The sequence below is a fragment of the Ctenopharyngodon idella genome, chromosome 23 (assembly GCF_019924925.1).
Source record: "Ctenopharyngodon idella isolate HZGC_01 chromosome 23, HZGC01, whole genome shotgun sequence".
NCBI lineage: Eukaryota > Metazoa > Chordata > Actinopteri > Cypriniformes > Xenocyprididae > Ctenopharyngodon > Ctenopharyngodon idella.
In genome coordinates, this window is record NC_067242.1 from 17,451,356 (window position 1) to 17,471,912 (window position 20,557).

Below are 20,557 nucleotides of genomic sequence, written 5' to 3' on the forward strand. Positions count from 1 at the left end.
GTGTTTTTACGCATCAAGTAAGTACGACTGAGCTTCTATTTATGTTCACTTATCAATGTTCATATGTGAATAAATCTGGTCATCATATAAATTGTTCATGTTTCTTCAGAAAATTTGGACTAAACCACTTGATTCATATGGATTAGTTTTACGATCTCTTTATGAACTTTTTGAAGCATCAAAGTGGTAGATGCATGGACTGTCAATGGAGGGACAGAAATCTCTCAGATTACATTAAAAATAGCTTAATCTGTGTTCTGAAGATAAATGGAAAGTCTTATAGGTTTGGAACGACATGAGAGTGAGTAAATGGTTTACATTTTTGGGTGAACTAACCCTTTAATGACAGAAATGTAATGTTTAAACTCTTCAGGTTACTTTTGTCATTATTGAGAATCAACAAATGCTTTTTATAAATAACTAGGTACTCTCATAATCATTTTCCACAGGTCCCTGCAGACAGTATGATGGCACATACCTTGTCTATAAAAGCTGCTTTGGGAGCCGAGCTTGGGGTAAGGTTCGATTTATCCAGATAAAAGGCCCTATGGAGGAATAATAAAGACATGTTAGTTTAAGCAGTGAACATACATAGACAAATGATTGCACACACAAGAACACAGGATGTGCTGTAAAACTTAATTTGGGATTTGATTTATCTCTTACATAAAAAGAAAGATGGTTGTAAAGATTCTTCATTCAACAAACAAAGCAGCTGGGAACTCTATTTTGAAACAACACATATCTGCAGTACTTTGGGATTCGTTCCAGATGTCAATTACTGCCTGCAGTAACAATAACAGACATAAGTGGCAGTAGAGGAGTTGTGAAGAGAATGAATGTGATGGTATTTCATTCAGTCTGCCTATATTTATCTACATGGGGAATGTAATCTATCTATCTATCTATCTATCTATCTATCTATCTATCTATCTATAGTTTTATCCAAATTTCAAGTCAAAATATCACACTTTTATTGTAAAAGAGGCATAGCAGAACTGGCTGCTCTGTGGTTCTGGTTTTGTGGCATATTACAGCACATGTTTTTTGTCAGGTAAATTAATCCACCATCTGCACCCTAGTCAGGGAGAGATTTATCACGATAATATTCTCATTTGACACAGCATTAATATTATTGTTAATTAGTCAAAAATAATAATCCTTCACTGATGATATGAAAATGTGAAACTAGAAACTATTACAGACTATTAATAAAGCCAAATGATGTTAACAAATACAGACTCAGGTATTCTCTCTCTCTCAAAGAAACAAACACACAAATACGTGGAGTCTTGAGCTGCCATCATAAGATCCAACTCTCCCTGCATACTAATTGAGGCAGCTCACGTTAGCGTAATGGGAAGAATTAAGCAAAGTTCTTTTGAAACACCCAGAGGCCATCAGCTTAAAGCACTAAGAGCTTAAATCACTAATTCCACTGATTTACAAAAGGATTTTCATCTTCATTTCATTAAGCAGCACCCAACATATCCTACAAAGCGCAAACAAACACGATTGGAGGTTAATTGGCTTAGAAACATCCATCAAGGCCTCTAAGCTCTGATTCAGCAGCTAGTGGACTTCAATAGCCATGTAGACATTTCAATGCAGTGTATTACACAGGAATCTCGGTAACACTTTATTTTAGGGTCTTTTAACTAGTTACTTATTAGCATGCATATTACTAGAATATTGGCTGTTTATTAGTACTTATTAAGCACTTATTAATGCCTTATTCTACATTACCTTATTCTACTTTCTTAATCCTACCCAATACCTAAACTTAACAACTACCTTATTAACTATTAATAAGCAGTAAATTAGGAGTTTATTGAGGGAAAAGTTGAAGCTAATAGTTTATATGTGTTCCCTATACTAAAGTGTTACCGGAATCTCTATGATTACGATATATTATTGTTTCAAATGCCATATCTAAAGCTAAATCTCAATTTAGACCTTTGGCAGCTTTCTGGGTTAAATAACAGTCAGAGGTTTACTATCTAATTTAAAAGAAAATGACGAAAATGTAAAATTTAAAAGAATGTTAGAAAAGGTTTGCGCAAAAATATTAAGCAACACAACTGTCGATAATAATGTTTCTTGAGCAGCAAAACAGCATATTAGAATGATTTCTGAAGGATCACGTGACACTGAAGACTGGACTAATGGCTGCAGATTCAATATGCCACATATAAAAATATAAAACTTAAATTGTAATATTATTTCACAATATCACTGTCTTTTTAAATAACTAAATGCTTGTTGAGCATATGAAACATCTTATCCACCCCAAACCTTTGAACATCTGTGTGTATTTTCGTATCAGTATTATATTTATATTAATTCATATCATTATTCTTTATTTTACATTTTTAAATTTTCATTTTTACATATAAAACAGTGACGAGATATGATTAAACCTTTCTAAAATGTATACTGTTCTAATATTTACTGACCCTGACTACAACAGAGTGTGTTGAAAAGACAGAGAAAAGGACACAAGGCAAAAAATGTACTCTGTAATTTCAGTCAAGAAGACAAATGCCTCACAGACTGCCGACACTAGACCTTCACAATCCAGCAGTTCTGTGCCGGCTGCTTGATCATTTATGTGAAGTCTCAGCCTCTGAAGTTTTAGTCTATGTCACCCTTCCTGCAGATGGCCTAAAGTCTCAGAATAAGCCATGGTCACATCCATCAGCAAAGTCTCCAAAGATGTCCTTGCCTGGCCATTTCAGAGCAGGATTTAAAAAGTGCTTCGTAACCAGGGCCACACTCGCTCAGTTTGACTGAAATCTGCTAAGGAAAGACTAGAGAGATTCTTTATGAAGAAAAGTACAAAAGCTGTTAACACCAGTAAAAAAAAAAAAAGTTAAAAGTTTAACTGCTAGACCAGTTAAAGTTCATGTTTAAGTCACTATGGTTCATCGACACCAGTACAGTTTCATGTAATGTGCCCCTCACTTCAGACAGTGACTAAAAGTCCACTGATTTAAAACAATAGCCTGCTGTGCTTCTCAAAGTACCACGCACCAGACGGGCAGAATGGGTCTTCATGCATCGTAGAACCAAACAGCCAAGTTTGGCGGGCTCAAACAACACCAGATGGAGCTGACGATTTATGTCACTAGATCAATCGCCCATCCGCTGTTCAGTTTCACGGCAGAGACAACAACTCACTGTTGAGAAACACTGAACTGACAGGGGGTGTGCGTTAACTTATACTTAGAGGCATGAGATTTTACCACAAAATTCCATCCTGAATGTTATTTTTTACATATATTTTATTCTTTTAAATGGTACTTCAGTGTACTAAAAAGAATACATGTACATGTCTAAAAAAATTATTTTGGTAAAAGATAAAGTGTAGTTAGCGATGAGAAAGAACGATAGAAAGAAAAAAATACTGTGTACCTTGGTACAGTAATGGCATCAGATGGTACATGGGGTTTTGAAAAATTAATTTTGACATATATATATATATATATATATATATATATATATGAAATATAACCTAATTCATGTACAATCACGTGTATATGTACACTACCGTTCAAATGTTTGGGGTCAGTAACTTTTTGTTTGTTTGTTTGATTGTTTTGCAAGAAAGAAAGAAAGAAATTAATATTTTTATTCAGCAAGGACATAAACTGATCAAAAGTGACAGTAAAATACTGTTACAAAAGATTTCTGTTTCAAATAAATACTGTTAATTAAACTTCCTATTCATTAAAGCATCCTGAAAAAATAATCAGTTTCAATGAAAATATTAAACAACACTGTTATAATAATTAGAATAATAATAATAATGTTTCTTGAGCAGCAAATCAGCATATTAGAATGATTTCTGGAGGATCATGTGACACTGAAGACTGGAGAAATGAAGCTGAAAATTCAGCTTTGCCATCACAGGAATAAAATTCATTTTAAAATACATTTTTAAAATACATATTTCACAAATGTAAATGTTTTTACTGTATTATCAAATAAATGCAGCCTTGACATTAAAAGATAAGAATTAAAATTAAAGAAATCTTACCAAAAAAAAATTTGAATGGTAGTATTTGAAAAATACCATGTCTAATGATATTAGCAAGGTAAATGAATAAAAACATAGTATTACTATCTTTTTTGTTAGTCTATTTAGCATTCATTCATGAAAGAAAGAAAGAAAGAAAGAAAGTAGTGTAAAATTTAATCAAAGGTAAAGCATAACAACAAACTCCCCACGCTGTGAAAATGGTTTCTGGTTCTGGTGGTCTTACTGCGATTAAGGGCCACTATTCATGCAGGCAAATATAATCCATTAAAAGAGGGCAGTGTTTTCTTAGAATGCGTTCTGGTGTATTCGTCTGTGTGTGGTGAACGTGGGACCCTCCTGCAGGAGTCGTAACTCAGCAGTGGTCTTTCCTTTAAGGCACACTGTGCAGTAACTGATGGCCTGTGTTTTCTCTACATGGGCTCTTATGAGAGACTTTAATGGAAATGCTGGACAGGATCCAAGGATGGGCCAATTTCATTGTGCCTCTGTTTGCTGGGCCTAAAAGCAAATTGCAGCAACTGTTTCATCTTAAAACCTAAAAAAAACAAAACACTTCTGGCCCTATTTAACAAGCATTACCCAGTGTGCTTTGGGGTCTTCAGGGATGATTAGACACTGATGCATGAATACAGCGTGCCTCAGTGGGACCATGATAGTATGGAGTTGTATTTAGATGCAAATAGAGGTAGTTTACTGAATCAAATTAACAATGTTTTTAATTATTTTACTGAAATTTGTTTTCAGTTCCACAGTACATCAAAACACATTTACATACATTTATAAATTCCATCAAAAGGGAATTATTAGACCCACAGATGATAACGTGAGAATTTTACATAATAAAATAAAATAAAATAAAATAAAATAAAATAATAAAATAAAATAAATATTCCACAGAATAGATTTGTCATGCTCATGCTCAAAATAAAATAAAATAAAATAAAATAATTAATTAAATTAAATATTACACAGAATAGATTCGTCATGCTCAAAATAAAATAAAATAAAATAAAATAATTAATTAAATTAAATATTCCACAGAATAGATTCGTCATGCTCATGCTCAAAATAAAATAAAATAAAATGAAATAAAATAAAATAAAATATTCCACAGAATAGATTCGTCATGCTCATGCTCAAAATAAAATAAAATAAAATAAAATAAAATAAATAAAAAAAAATAAATTAAATTAAATATTCCACAGAATAGATTCGTCATGCTCATGCTCAAAATAAAATAAAATAAAATTAAATAAAATTAAATTAAATAAATATTCCACAGAATAGATTCGTCATGCTCATGCTCAAAATAAAATAAAATAAAATAAAATAAAATAAAATAAAATAAAATAAAATAAAATAAAATAAAATAAAATAAAATAAAATAAAATATTCCACAAAATAGATTCGTCATGCTCATGTTTAAAATAAAATAAAATAAAATAAAATAAAATAAAATAAAATATTCCACAAAATAGATTCGTCATGCTCATGCTCAAAATAAAATAAATTAAAATAAAATAAAATAAAATAAAATAAAATAAAATAAAATAAAATAAAATAAAATAAAATAAAATAATAAATTAAATTAAATTAAATTAAAAATTCCACAGAATAGATTCGTAAGGCTCATGCTCAAAATAAAATAAAATAAAATAAAATAAAATAATTAAAAATTCCACAGAATAGATTCGTCATGCTCATGCTCAAAATAAAATAAAATAAAATAAAATAAAATAAAATAAAATATTCCACAGAATAGATTTGTCATGCTCATGCTCAAAATAAAACAAAACAAAATAAAATAAAATAATAAAATAAATATTCCACAGAATACATTCATCATGCTCGTGCTCAATATAAAATAAAATAAAATAAAATAAAATAAAATAAAATAAAATAAAATAAAATAAAATAAAATAAAATAAAATAAAATAAAAAATTCCACAGAATAGATTCGTCATGCTCGTGCTCAAAATAAAATAAAATAAAATATTCCACAGAATAGATTCGTCACGCTCATGTGTGTAAACCCTAGAGAAGGGAAGTGTGTATTTCTGTGCAACAGCAGTGTGAAATTTACATGGGTCTAACAGCATTACCTGCTCTGACATATGTGTCGTTTAAATCATGCAATTAAGTCATTTGCAAGACAGAGGCTATAAAAATTAGGAAACAAGAGCTTGAGTTTCCAAGGGCCTTAAACTTCATGATGAACTTCAGGTTTCAGTGCTAACTGAAGTAGCCAGGTGTTCACTACGATCTTCTCAATGAAAGAGAAGCAATGCTATCATTGAGAATACATAGTCAATATTTGTTAAATTTGTAGAAATTCATCATATTTGTCCAATCATGCATCATTTATTTATTTCCCTTGACACTTCTGGTCTGACATTTACTTTTAGTTTGCCTAACATTGTGCCCTGAGCCACAGGTTTGTTTTTATTTGGTTTCTTTGAGGCTCAGCATTGCATCATGGTCATTACCAGGCCATCATGCCTTTAAGAAGACCAATAAATCTACAAATAGCGCTAGGCCTCAACCGCCACCATGACCCAATGCATGACCTCAACAAACCACGACTAAAACAGATTTACAAACATGATGTCATGCTGGTTCCATCAAAGCTGGCATAAAAGCAATCTAACAGACACACACACAAATATATTTTAGCCCATGTTTAGGCGTCTTCCCATTAGGGACCAGACTGCTCAACCAATTTCAGTTCTTACAGGCAACTTCTAGACACGCGACTAGCCAAGCACTGAGTTTTTTACCGGCTGATAAGTATGGCCATTAATCCAGCTGTCTAACACACACATCCCACAAAGCAGAAACCTAACACAGGGTCAGAGCGCTACAAGAACGAGCTACCCATCTGTATCAAACACACCACATCCACATGACTCGGACCGCAGAGACCACTACAAACAAGTCTCACTTCAGTAACTCAGGAAAAAACAAACAACTTGTGGGCATGAGTTTAGAATTGAAATCAGCTGTGAATGTCTTGTTTAGGAGAACAATCAAAAACCAAGTGTATTTTTAGTCAACAAAGCTGTAGAATTAATCTAACAATCCGCAAAACTTGAAATGAAAGAAGCTGGCTGGAGTCTTTTTTGGTGGTTCATCATTAGAAAAATCAGCCACCACATCTGATGCCACATCAAGGTCTCAACTGTATTACTGACTTACTGGGTGTATTAGAAGCAGTTTCTATCCCACCATTTGAAGTCTTATTTATGACGGGAGATGAACTGGACATGAAATGGACACAAATTTGAACAGCTTAAAAACTACCAGATGAGTCATGGATTCGATTTAATGTGCCAACTGTGATCAAACTATTTTAATTTCCATTCCACATGAAAAGGGGTACTGTGCTGTCTTCAAAAGTGCTTTCCATGAAAAGACACAACTGGAGCTGACATCAACTCGATAAAGACCACATTAACACTGCATACTCATTTGAAATTTTTCCAGAGCTGTGCGCTGCTAATGTAGTGTTGAATGTGGTACAAATACAGACAAAAATAGCATAGTTACAACAAATAAAGCAACAGCTCTGAACCATCTCACATATCCACGTCTGCCAGTATACCTGTGTCTCTCTATTCTAGCTGCACCTTTCTTTCACACCATCCCTTTTGTCAATTCTCATTCTTGCTATTTCTGCCATTTATGTCTTTCTCTCTCTGTCACTGCAAAACATCTAGGACTTTGTGTATAAACTGAACTGGCAGACTATTCACTTGTTTTTAACTTTTCCACTTGTTTTGAACTTGTTTGTACTTAAAACAAGTCAAAATAATCTGCCAGTGCAGTAAGACAAAATATACTTGTATTAAAAATGCAATATATAAATAAATTCCTTATGTAGGGTTGCTTTCCAAGTTAGGCTTTTTATGATATTTGATATGTGTTTTGATATTGAACATATATCAAAACATATATCATGTATTTGCACTGTAATCCCTAACGCTCAAAATAATTAATTGGTTTGAGTAGGACAAACTTAAACAAATTGGTTCAGTCAAATTAATTTTCTTTTTCTTTCAAGTTCACAGAACTGACATAATTTAAGTAAACTGAACGGTTTCATTGTTTTGAGTTTTATTTCTTTTAATTTAGAAGAATTTTAACTAAAATCGGGATAGGATTTCTATTTCCCAGCATGCTTTGCCCATGGCACTCGAAAGGGAGAGTAAATGCTAAAATGAAGTGTTATACCATGCTACTGTTAAAATGTTAGCAAATTAGCAAGTTAGCATTTTCTGAATTAGCTTGTTATAGATAGCTATGTTTACACTAATATAAATGTTCACATTGAGGTTTTATGAAAATTTGAAGTTAAAAGTATGAATTAGTGTACTCAAACATTTCAAGTTAAGAACAATTAAAATGTATGAGTACAAAATAAAAATCTGCCAGTTGTGCTTACTTAAACTTTGAATTTTTGTTAACTTAAAGAGTTAGTTCACCCAAAAATGAAAATTCTGTCATTTATTACTCACCCTCATGGCGTTCCACACCTGTAAGACCTTCGATAATCTTCGAAACACAAATTAAGATATTTTTGTTGAAATCCGATGGCTCAGTGAGGCCTGCATAGCCAGCAATGACATTTCCTCTCTCAAGATCCATAAAGGTACTAAAAACATATTTAAAACAGTTCATGTGAGTACAGTGGTTCAATATTAATATTATAAAGCAACAAGAATATTTTTGGTGCGCCAAAAAAAACCCAAAATAACGACTTATATAGTGATGGCCGATTTTCAAAACACTGCTTCATGAAGCTTTGGAGCGTTTTGAATCTTTTGTGTCGAATCAGCGGTTCAGAGCGCCTAAGTCACGTGATTTCAGCAGTTTGGCGGTCGATCCGAATCATGATTCGATATGCTGATTCATAACACTCCGAAGCTTCCTGAAGCAGTGTTTTGAAATCGGCCATCACTATATAAGTCGTTATTTAGTTTTTTTGGCGCACCAAAAATATTCTCGTCACTTTATAATATTAATATTGAACCACTGTACTCACATTAACTGATTTAAAAATGTTTTTAGTACATTAATGGATCTTGAGAGAGGAAATGTCATTGCTGGCTATGGAGGCCTCACTGAGCCATTGGATTTCAACAAAAATATCTTAATTTGTGTTCCGAAGATTAACGAAGGTCTTACGGGTGTGGAACGGCATGAGGGTGAGTAATAAATGACATTGTTTTCATTTTTGGGTGAACTAACCCTTTAAACATTTTGCCAACTTATTCGGGTTTACAGCGTGGCTTAAAAGGGTGATTTTTTTCAGTCAGATGAATCATGATCTCAGCCAAATAGTGACTGCAGTGAAAAAGATTAAAGAAAATTTAATGCAACAACTAGTAGAAGTAGTTCAAAATAAATCAAGACATTTCTTCCCACACTTCCACTAGACATTAATAGAGTGATTATGCAAAAGAAATGGAGTCAAGACATTTCTTCCCAAACTTCTATTAGTCATTTTTTGAGTAATTACACTAAAGAAATTGAATTGATTCATGGAAATAAATTGAACTTACCAACTCTAATGCCATTTGTGCTACCGAAGACACTATGAATAAATATCTCTGTTCCATCGCTGTTAAACTTTTGAACAGCAAAATCAGTCTAGTGCCATGATTTTTAGGAAATTAATGACCAAAAAAAAAATTCATTAAAATCATCATAAATCATTAATACTTATGTATACACAAATTAGACTCTGAAATGTCAGAGACAGAGAGACAGGACAGTAAGCCAACTGAATAAAGAAACTGGCCAAGAATTAATTGTCTGCTCTTTGTCAGAATCCCCAGTGTGACACAATGTAGTGGTTAATGATCTGGGAATGTATACAAAAGGTTTCAGGTTCAAACCTTTTACCATTCTAACCTTAAGCAACCAAGTATGGCAGTGAGTATGTGTATGTGCATAATTAATATGAATTGAAATGGAAAGGCACATTAATGCAAAATTCATTCACATGGGACCAGACATGTGTTTGTTATTTTCAGATCAGGTTTGTTTCATGATGACTCTAATGACCTCATCATTCAGAACAGATTGACTTTAAGGAGGAGATCACGTGATGACTTCTTTAAGACGTATACTTGGACACAATGTGGCTGAAATTATAGCCCAAATTTATCCTGGCATGTGCTAAAGATGGTCTTTTTGTAAAGACAGATGCTGTCTTTGTGGTAAGACCACTGAGTCAATATCCTGGCTTTACTCTGATGAGCAACATCAGTAATGTCAGAAGAATGTTCATCTGGGTTTAATGCACATGCGCCTTTTTTCATACATATATATATACATATATATATATATATATATATATACAGTCAAACCAAAAATTATTCAAACATTTTTTATATTTTTGATATATTTTTATTAGTGGGTGCAGGACATTTATGTTCATTTATGTAAGTGAGGATAGCAAAATAAAGTAAACTGTGACATACCCAAAAATTCTTCATACAGTGGACTACCAGTAAAATTGATAAAAATTTGGAATCAAAAATTATTCAGACACTTTGATCTGACTATGTTTTGCTTCAGTGTTATCTGACATAATTAAGATTAATTTTTTCTGACACAGTTTAACTCTGAGATCTTGTCATATTTTATTATCGTTTTTTTTAAAACTATAGTGAATAAACTGTATTAATGAATGAAATGTTCAAGCTGTCTGAATAAATTTTGGTTTGACTGTATATATATATATATATATATATATACATACATATACTGTATGTATGTCGCAGTCTACAGACATCCCTCTATCCCTTAGACATTTTGGTATTCTTTTCCATTTAAATCATTGAATCTTTGCAGTATTATATCAATTTTACTTGTCAATGAGCTCAGAACATGATTCAATTGAAGTTGCAAAATGGCCAATAAATACTGTCAATCATTTACAAAGGCCAAGATGTAAAGAGCACAGTATACCTTGGCTTTGATCTCACAGGGGTTATTCTGTAGGATCTGTCAAGTTTAAATAAATAAATATATATGCAAAATAAGTGGTTAAAACAACAGTTTTGTGACAAATAAAGACTCTACTTAAAGTAAAATCTGGCAAACCTACATTTGTCCTCTGGGGATTAAGATTAACTTTATTCATATATTTCTCTTTCTGCCTCCACAACCTTCTTGTTCTTCTCTGTCCGCTCTCTCGGTTTACATCTGCTCCACATTACACCAGAAGGCTCCCTGTCAATTCATTTCAAGCTTATCTGCACAGCTTTCTGAAACAGCCTCTGTCTTACTATGACCAAGCTGAATCACACTACCTACAGGGCTTTTCAACACCTGCATAAAAACCACTCAAATCTGAACAAAAACCACAAACCTTGGGGGAAAAAAATACATCCATACACTACAGCAGGATGACAACCTCTGTGCAAATGCACTCATATGGATTGGGTTATAATTATACACACATTATATATATATATTAAACATAATATACAATTAAAAATACAGTTATATTTAATTATATTAAATAAATATTAAAAATATAAATTATATGTACTTAATTAATATTGAATACATGTTAAATTAATTTAAAATATATTATAAAATATAATTATTATAATTACTATAAATATTTAACATAAATATAATTATTTGACATATTATATATTTAACATATAATTATTATATATGACAATATGGCTTCCTTTGTCAACTAGTCATTTTTAGACAAACCACTGACTAGTCAATTTTAAAATGATATGGTTTTTCACATCCTTAGGCACTGTCAAAAAAAATAGAAACTGTGGACAGCGTGTTTAGAATTATGAAGACTAGCATCTAGCACATAGTCACCTCATTGTCATATCCATATCGGAACAGTGACATTTTGAAGAAGGAGTGGATTTGCCTTTTCCTCATTCAATGTTCACACTTCACATTCAGTCAATACAAATGCATCAAGCTCAGCTTAAAATGCCAATACCAATGTTCAGATAGCAAGGGCATAAAAAGGCTCTGAAGAATTGTGTTATTAGTGGAATATAGATAGACTTTTTCAAAATGCCAATATGCCAGAGAGCACGGTGTAGATAATTGTCAGCATTACACCCCGAATGTTGGCAAGCCAAACCAAAACAGTGTTTGCACATAATGAGACAATATTTCTTGAGTAACCCGTCATACATTTTCCACTGGCCTCAAATCAAGCCAAGGCTGTACTTGATCTCTGGTACAATTGGCAGGCTCGCTTCCATTCAAATCCCAACTGTAATATGCCCCTATGGCACGCGTAACACAATGAAACTTGGCTGACCTCAGCACACTGTAACCAATTACTGGTGAGATCTACACCAGATGCTTACCTTGTGTGCTATAAAGCAAACATCAGCTGCATGGAGACCATGTTATTAGGGTCCTGCATGATGATTATTTTCCATAAACATATCAAATTCACTCATATTCGGAGTATCAGTGCTGATGTTCAGAGTTTGGAAACAACTTACATGTTTCAACAGTCATTTTAATGTCTCAAGAGGCCTCTGGAAGACTTAAACATACAACTAAAGAACCGAAGGAACATGAAGCCGGTGTAAACCCCTGCTCTGGAGTTAACTAGATGGGAATATCCCCATAATATACTGCAGCAATGTTCCTGGAATACCATCCCAGAATGTTTGGGTGCCCACATACTTTTGGCTATATAGTTTATCTGAGACATCAGTTGTGGCTATGAAATAAAGTCAGTTTTGACAGACTGATGAACTGAACTCTTCTTGAGGTCTGGGGGCAAATTAATCTTCATCTCAACAAAAAACCATTATACAAACAAACTGACATAATTATGGGCAAAGAGCCAGATGTCTACATCTTTGAACTTGAATTAAAGCAGTTTCAGATGTTTATGTATTTGTCAATTTGAAAAAGTGATTTTTTTTAACGTTTTAATCTTTTAACTTATAATTACTTATAAATAATAACTTATAAATAATTTAATTCCGTTGGCACTCCCAGTCGCCCCACAGGGAAGAGATCCAACTGAGCAACCATAACCACTTAAAATCTCCTAGGATTCCCAATTCCACCTCATCAGGAAATACACTGACAGCTTTACACTTAGGTATGAAGGTGTAGAGAGAAAATTGTGAAGTTTCAGAGCTGAAGTTTGACTGACAGGTGAAGCAGACTTACCGGAGTCTCTTGTAGTACTGCTTGACCTTCTCCAGAGATCCAGCATTGATTTGGGCCTGATACTCCTCTACTGACACATTTTCTCGGTAATAATATCCCTCCATGCTCTCCAAGGCTATGAAAGAAAAATTACATTTTTCAGACATTTAGCTATGTATTAGTTACATTATTATTTTAAAAAGAGCATAATTCAGCACTTTTTGGCATGCTTCAGGCTAACTATGTCCATTCAAACACATCGTACCCTGGGTGAACAGGACGGGGTAGATTTTGAAGCTACCACCATGTCTTAGTCTCTGGGGTAACTGTTGGAAGTAGAACGCCTCCAGGTAAAAACAGACCTTCAAAGCCTGCCGTGTGCCCTCGACTTGGTATGAGATGGGCATGTCTGGAGAGAAAGACACAAAGCCATCAGCGTGATGGAGTCAGAGGATTTATGAATAAAATATTTTATGCAAACACACTGGTTCCAAGTGACTTTTTGAATACAAACACTGCCACTATTGTAAGTAAATACATAAATGAATACACTTTTAAGTGTAGTTTAAGTGTTCAAATATATTTTGGGGACACTGTAAATATACTAGTAAATTTGACTTATATTATTTCCTGTTCAAAGAGGAAGTTGCTTTTTCCAAGAATACTCACTGGCAACAAGAGGCTCTCCTTCAAACTGCCGGAAGTAAAAGGTGACCTTCTCCAGGTCTATGAGAGCGACTTGTGTATCTTCTAGCATGGCCTGTTCATCAGTCTAAAGAAAAAAAAAAATCACATAACAAAACCATTACTAAACTACAACGTCTTCTTATGTGAATATGTGTGCATGTGTTTAATGAAAAAGTGTGAAGTTCTAATAGTACGAGTGGAATATTACAAAAAAAAAAAAAAAAGTTTGGGTTTGTGGCGTGCTTAGGTCTATAAACAAAACACAATTATAACTTCCTGTTGGCAGACACACTAAGGAGTAGAAGAAGCATAGAGATTCATCTTTTTTCATCTTCTACTCTAATCGTTCTCTACTTCATCTTCTGCCTGCGTACACACAGTATGCCCAAGGCTGCAGATGAGACCATCCACATACAAATCTGAACAAGTCTGGTGTGAGAATTGTGGGACCAGTCCTCACACATCTGAAAGCGACACCTCTGTCTGATACGTGGGCTGACTCTCTCGAAGATTCCCATGTGCCAGATGCCACAATCCTTTCATCTGGGGGGCCTACAAAAGCTGCCAAGCGATATCATGTCAAGAAATTACCTTCGGGTTGCTTGCTGCCGCCTGCTCTCCTTCCCCTGAGTGTGTTCGGGGGTGGAGGGGGAAGAGCGTCAGTGCTGCGGAGATAAGACTAAAGTCTCAAATGCTGGGAATCTTCATATTACATGTGGGTTTAGTCTCTGCGGTAACTCGGCCTGGCTACATGCTTGATTTAAACATGTCTGTCTTGACATACTCTGCATCTAAACCTACCGCTGTATCTCTTTATATTCTTCAAATAGCAATTACAAGTTACTACCCAGCTAACAGGGAAATATTCTAGCAATATTCTCTCAAAGTTATGAATAAAACATTCCCCAGTAACGTTAAAAGAACATTTGTTCAAAGTTATTTGGTCTTTAGTAACATTCCCAAAATGCATAAAAATCGTTCATGGAATGTTTTAAAGAGGACCTATTATGCCCTTTTTCACACGATGTAATATAAGTCTCTGGTGTCCCCAGAATGTGTCTGTGAAGTTTCAGCTCAAAATCATTTATTATAGCTTGTCAAATTTGCTTGATTGCTCAACAAAGCTGGAGAATCTCACGCAGCCAAAATGACAGTTGTCAGTAAAGTGTTCAGAATTACATTGTTCAAACCGGAGTCAGACACTGATGGAGAGACTCAGGAAGAAGTTACAACTTTTAGAATGCAACTGGACGTTTCTGAATGGTTAGTGGATAAATTTATGTAGTTACTGTGGAGTTGATTTAACTCATCGACTAGCATGTGCCGTCATGTTAATCTTTTATGCAAATCCAGCATTGAATTGACCCTTGTTTGTGAAGCAGTCCGGCGTAAAATGATAACAACACTCTACTACAACAACTCTTCCTCTTCTCTAAAAAAGAAGCCCAACATGGCCTCGCCCCCTTTGCTGTGTTCCCGAGGTCAGGGTTTATGTAAATTTTGGGGTTTGTGAGCATGCTTTGCTCGAACTTTTGCCATGGCGTTAGAACTGGTACACCATTATCGCTTACGAAAACAAAATGGAGGCGCCGTGGGAGGAAACGTGCAGATTAAGGGGCGATAATATTATAATAAGACTGAAGATAGAAAGTCATACAGGTTTTGAATGACATGAGGTTAAGTAAATTATGTCAGAATTGTAATTTTTGAATGAAATATTAATTTAAACATGAACAGCAAGAGAAATAATCATCACGTGTATCCTTCGGCTGAGAAACATTCACATTTTACCTCTGTCATAAAGTGACTCTGGGTGCAAATAAATCTTTCACATAAAGAACATCCCCAGGCGCACAAATAAAGAAATGTAATCCTCTGGCCTCAATCACAGCCAGGTGAAATCTGATCTGGAGTCGAAGCCAGAGACAGAAACACTTTACAAGACATGATAATCCCGCATTATCCCCTGGTCTGTTGGTTTGCCCACAGATTGTGTAAATTGCCAGTGTTTGGGAGAACACTCATGGCTACAGTCATCAATTCAATAAGACAGCAAACTCCACTGAGTCACAATACACAGACATGGATCTGATCTTGCAGCTGGTTGCGGTAAACAAAAAGCAGATGTAATCTGCAGGGAGGAGAACAAACAAATGAAGAAAGAAGCTCAGGGATACTGTCGGTCTCTCCACACATTTTTCTGTTAAATGAAGAGTTATCTCACTCATTAAATGCATGAAATAATGGACTTTATTTCAGATGTTAAGCAGCAGCTATGCTCTGTACTGATCCTCACCGCCATTAAAAGAAATCGTCACCACAACCATAGTCCATCAGACTTTGAAATTGAAATGTTTTTTTTATACAATTAGTTGTTTTTTTCTTGCAATTCAGTAAATTCCTGTCATTTGATTTGAATTTCAAACAAAACGAAGCAAAGCAAAACAAAGCAAAGTGAATCAAAGAAAAACAAAGCAAAACAAAGCAAAGCAAAGTTTTAAAATAAAAGAAATCAAAATAAAACTTTACAATAAAATAAAAATAAAATAAAACAAAATTTAAACCCCTGGTATTGAAAGAGAGCTATAATTTTGAAATGCTCATTCAATTCTCATTATTGTTATTAATACATTTTATTAATTTTTTAACATTATTATGTATTTATTGATTGTATGTCTTTTATTATGTATTTGTTGCCATTATTTTATAAACTCATTATATTTCACATCACTCTCATGGCTTTAACAACTACATCTTTACAGGCTACGCATCACAGACACAAAACACCATAATGTTGCAACTAAGAAGGCTGTGATAAATCCTACTGGGGTGTGAGATGCTGGCCACATTGAGCAGGATTTTTGCCATACATGGCCCTTGGTCTAAAACATATCCGACCCAAAGGAGGATGTCAGACAGACTGGTGAGGCTTATTTTAAGCCCACTGACCGTGGCAGGTACTCACCAAGTTGGGGGAGAGCAGGGATTGGAAATGGAACAGAAGACCAGCAGAGGAGATCTGCTCCAGCCAGCGGCGACTGGCTTCCTGACTTTCACTCTCAGAGCCGAGAGCTTGATTTAACACGGCCAACAACTGCTCTGAGAAAGAGCAAACTGCTGCCACCAGACTCTGACTGAACACCATATCCCTCCTCAGCTGAATCTCTGAGTCTGAGAGAGAAAGAAAGAGAGTTAAATATAGTGGTAAATCTAAGTCATTAGCTTAGTTAGCTGTTTTGAATGACATGAGAAAGAGTAAATGATGACATGGTCATTCTCCACAATTTGCCCAACAATTGACCCTTCGCCAGGAGTTTGATTGACGGGCGATCTAACCAACCATAACACAGAATCTGCTGTTTTGTCCGACAAAGCAGTAAGGGGAGTTAGTAGAATAACGTCGGTGGACTTGAACTTGAAAAATTGTGTGTACTGCTGTCTATCCATGGTTGAAACAACATACCTTCTTATGTTCATTCATGTTTATTTGATGCAATAATTTAACAAGGAAGAGATGATCGATTCATGAGCCGCTTGAACTGAGGCGCTACAGTGATCTGTCACAACTCATAAAAGAGTCACAAAAATTTCTTTAAAATGACAAAATGTTCTGCTCTGTCTTGTCTGTCAACGCGTTGCCAGTGTCCTTTTTGCTCCTCTGTGTATTTTTCACTGAGTGAGAACATGATGTTCTGCTTGTCGGACGCAACAGTAACTAAAGGGGGCAGGTTCAGCGATTAGAATATTAAGCTTACAAAATTTTTATCATAAACTAGCGCTAAGACCCAGAATCCGACCTCCCTAAATTTACAGTCAGGAGCAGCTACTGATCAGAACAAAAGAGTGCTGACAAATGATCTGAAGAAACATTAAACCATCTTCTCTCTTTCCAATGAAATCAAAACATATTAGACACCATAACAAAAGGCTGCTCTTTTTTCCCAGCCAAATGTGTTTAATTTAGCTGCATTTTCTAGTCTTAACCTTGAGAAACGGTGTCTTTTTATTAAATTATATTTCCTTAAGGGGATTACAGATGTCTCTGAGGGCTCTGCTCATGTGGATAATTTTTCTCGAAGGATGCTGGGCTGCTGTTGCAGGTGTAAGAGAACTGCTGTGTGAAGGAATTCTCCACTGAGAGTAATTTATTCAGGGTGACCTCAAAAGACTGCCTACTGTTTGGTGTGACAGATTATAGTGCATAACATATGAATAAGTCTATGGTGGTGAGACCGTAAATGATGAATGTTCATTATGTGTCATGTATATTTATAGTATTTGAATAATATGCATAAGTGAATTTGCTTTAATCGACACCCACCTGTGTATTGCAGTAGGACCAACAGTAGCCGCGTTTTCACCTCTGAGAGAACATAAAAAGCAATGTCAATCGTTAAATAAGTTAATAAAACTTAATAAAAATCAGTACATGCTCAGTATCCTTAGGTTCAGATTTAGCACATTTAACACCTGGCTAAGTAAATGACGTGAATAAGACGCGAGTAAAGTAAAGTAAAGTAAAGTGAAATAAAATAAAATAAAATAAAGTAAAGTAAAGTGAAATAAAATAAAGTGAAATAAAATAAAATAAAATTCAATTAAAAAATAAAATAAAACAATAAAATAAAGTGAATAATAAATAAAGTAAAATAAAGTAAAATAAAATAAAATCAAGTAAAGTGAATAAAATAAAATAAAATAAAATAAAATAAAATGAAATGAAATGAAATGAAATAAAATAAAAAAATAATAAAATAAAATAAAATAAAATAAAAAGCTTTGTCTAATGATAGCAGCAATTCTGTTTATTATTATTAATATAGTAATAAAGTGAATATATAATTTTCTGCTGTCTGTAGTAAAGTGAATAAGATGCAGTTTTTTGCACTGAAATACTACACAAAGAATTGGCACAAATAATAAATAAATAAAAAAAAAGAAATAAATAAATAAAATAAAATAAAATTTTGCTCATTGATAGCAGCAATTCTGGTTATTATTATTAATAATAGTAATAAAGTGAATATTTCATTTTCTGCTGTCTATAGTGAAGTGAATAAGATGCAGGTTTTTACACTGAAATACTACACAGAGAATTGGCACAAATAAATAAAATAAAATAAATAATTATTTTTAATGCTAATTAACATTTCAATTATTATTATTATTATTAATTTCATTTCCTGCTGGTATAGTCTTGTAAGCACATCAGACTGGACTATAATGTTTATCTGCTTGTTTATCCTGCAAATTCATCACATTTAGCACTTACACACAACAGCGTAAGGAAGTTAAATTGCAGGAAAGTGCTTTTTCAGCCATTGCTGACAACTGACCTGTGGGAGTTTCTGCCGAATATTCACTCTCTCCCCTCCATAAACTCGCATTTAGCAGTGTGTGCTTGAATAATTCCCTTCAGCTTTTCCTGAGACTGCATCTAGCCCTATCAAGAATTGCTAGAGTGGTTGTTTTTGGCCAGGATTGTATGTATGTGGTGTGTGTCTTTTTTGAAACCACTGACCTTCCGCAAACTTGGCGATAGTGTGTGTGAGAGCCTGAACGCTGCTGGGCAGGTTCCACGGATCCTGCTTGACATGAAGCCGCAGTTTCTTGGTGCAGTTAAGCTTGGGCTCCATGTCCTGGTGGAACTCTGTCCAAAAACAATCACAGGTTCATTGGAGTCAAACGTGCATGATAATACATGGCCAACACTAAACTGAGGAATACACATTTACGCAACACACAAGACTCTGTGGAGTGGGATCAGTAGGGTCTAGTGCTTTGAAAATATGTTAGCTCCAATGACCTTAAAGTGAATGGCTCTGGCCGTAAAAGGTGTCAACGCTTGTTACCATGCTGATGATGAAAAGCTATAGTGCAGTGACACACTTATGACATTTCTCACACACACACACACACCTATCCGCTTCCTGCTCCGTTTGAGGAAAAGGAGGGAGGGTGAAATGGTGTTACATCATTCAAATAATTTCAGCGATTATATAATCATTTCCTTTGAGCTCTCTGTGGTGATGTAAAACATTTTCAGGAATCTATCTACTAACAGAGAAAGACAAGATTCACAACTGAGACAGTTGTCAGGTCCAGTGCAAAATCATGATAACTTTAAAAAAAAACAGAATGGTGCAGTGTGAAAAAGTTTTTTTTATGAAAAAGTGAATCTGTAGGATATTATTATAGCACATAATAATATTGAACATATAAACATAATTTATTAGTAGTAATTAGTGGTAATTTTTTTGTCAAAAAAAGGCCTAAATAATAATAAAAAACAAAATATGACATCCAAAGTATGTAAGGTAGTACAACTAGATCTCTTTTATTGAATCCAAAAGGTTTTAATTATATTTTGCTACATATAAAGGTATTTTAAAGATTTTGAAGTGTCAAAAGGTCAATCGGTTTAACCGTCCAAAGGCCAATACAGACATTTCATTTGTGATTACAATATCTTAAAATGTAATAAATGTATATACTTTTTATTCTGGCATGATTTTATAACATTATATATCAACATAGTGCAAAATGGTATTAAAAAGTATGTGTTGTATGTGTAGAAGTTGTTGCTTTTTTATGAGAAAGAATGTACAGAAAAATGAATTTCATTGATGTCATTCGGAGTAACCAATATAAAGGGAG

General features: G+C 34.1%; 1 protein-coding gene across 1 annotated transcript in view; it reads right to left on the reverse strand.

Moving 5' to 3' along the window:
* prex2 (phosphatidylinositol-3,4,5-trisphosphate-dependent Rac exchange factor 2) overlaps positions 1–20,557 on the reverse strand; it is a 151,394-nt gene that overhangs the window by 27,489 nt on the left and 103,348 nt on the right. The window contains exons 30-36 of the mRNA XM_051882280.1: positions 19,422–19,550; positions 18,222–18,263; positions 16,866–17,071; positions 13,883–13,985; positions 13,479–13,622; positions 13,235–13,349; positions 479–545 (exon numbers count right to left, since the gene is read on the reverse strand). Coding sequence (XP_051738240.1) covers positions 479–545; positions 13,235–13,349; positions 13,479–13,622; positions 13,883–13,985; positions 16,866–17,071; positions 18,222–18,263; positions 19,422–19,550 — 806 coding nt within the window. The remainder of the gene's footprint in view (positions 1–478; positions 546–13,234; positions 13,350–13,478; positions 13,623–13,882; positions 13,986–16,865; positions 17,072–18,221; positions 18,264–19,421; positions 19,551–20,557) is intronic.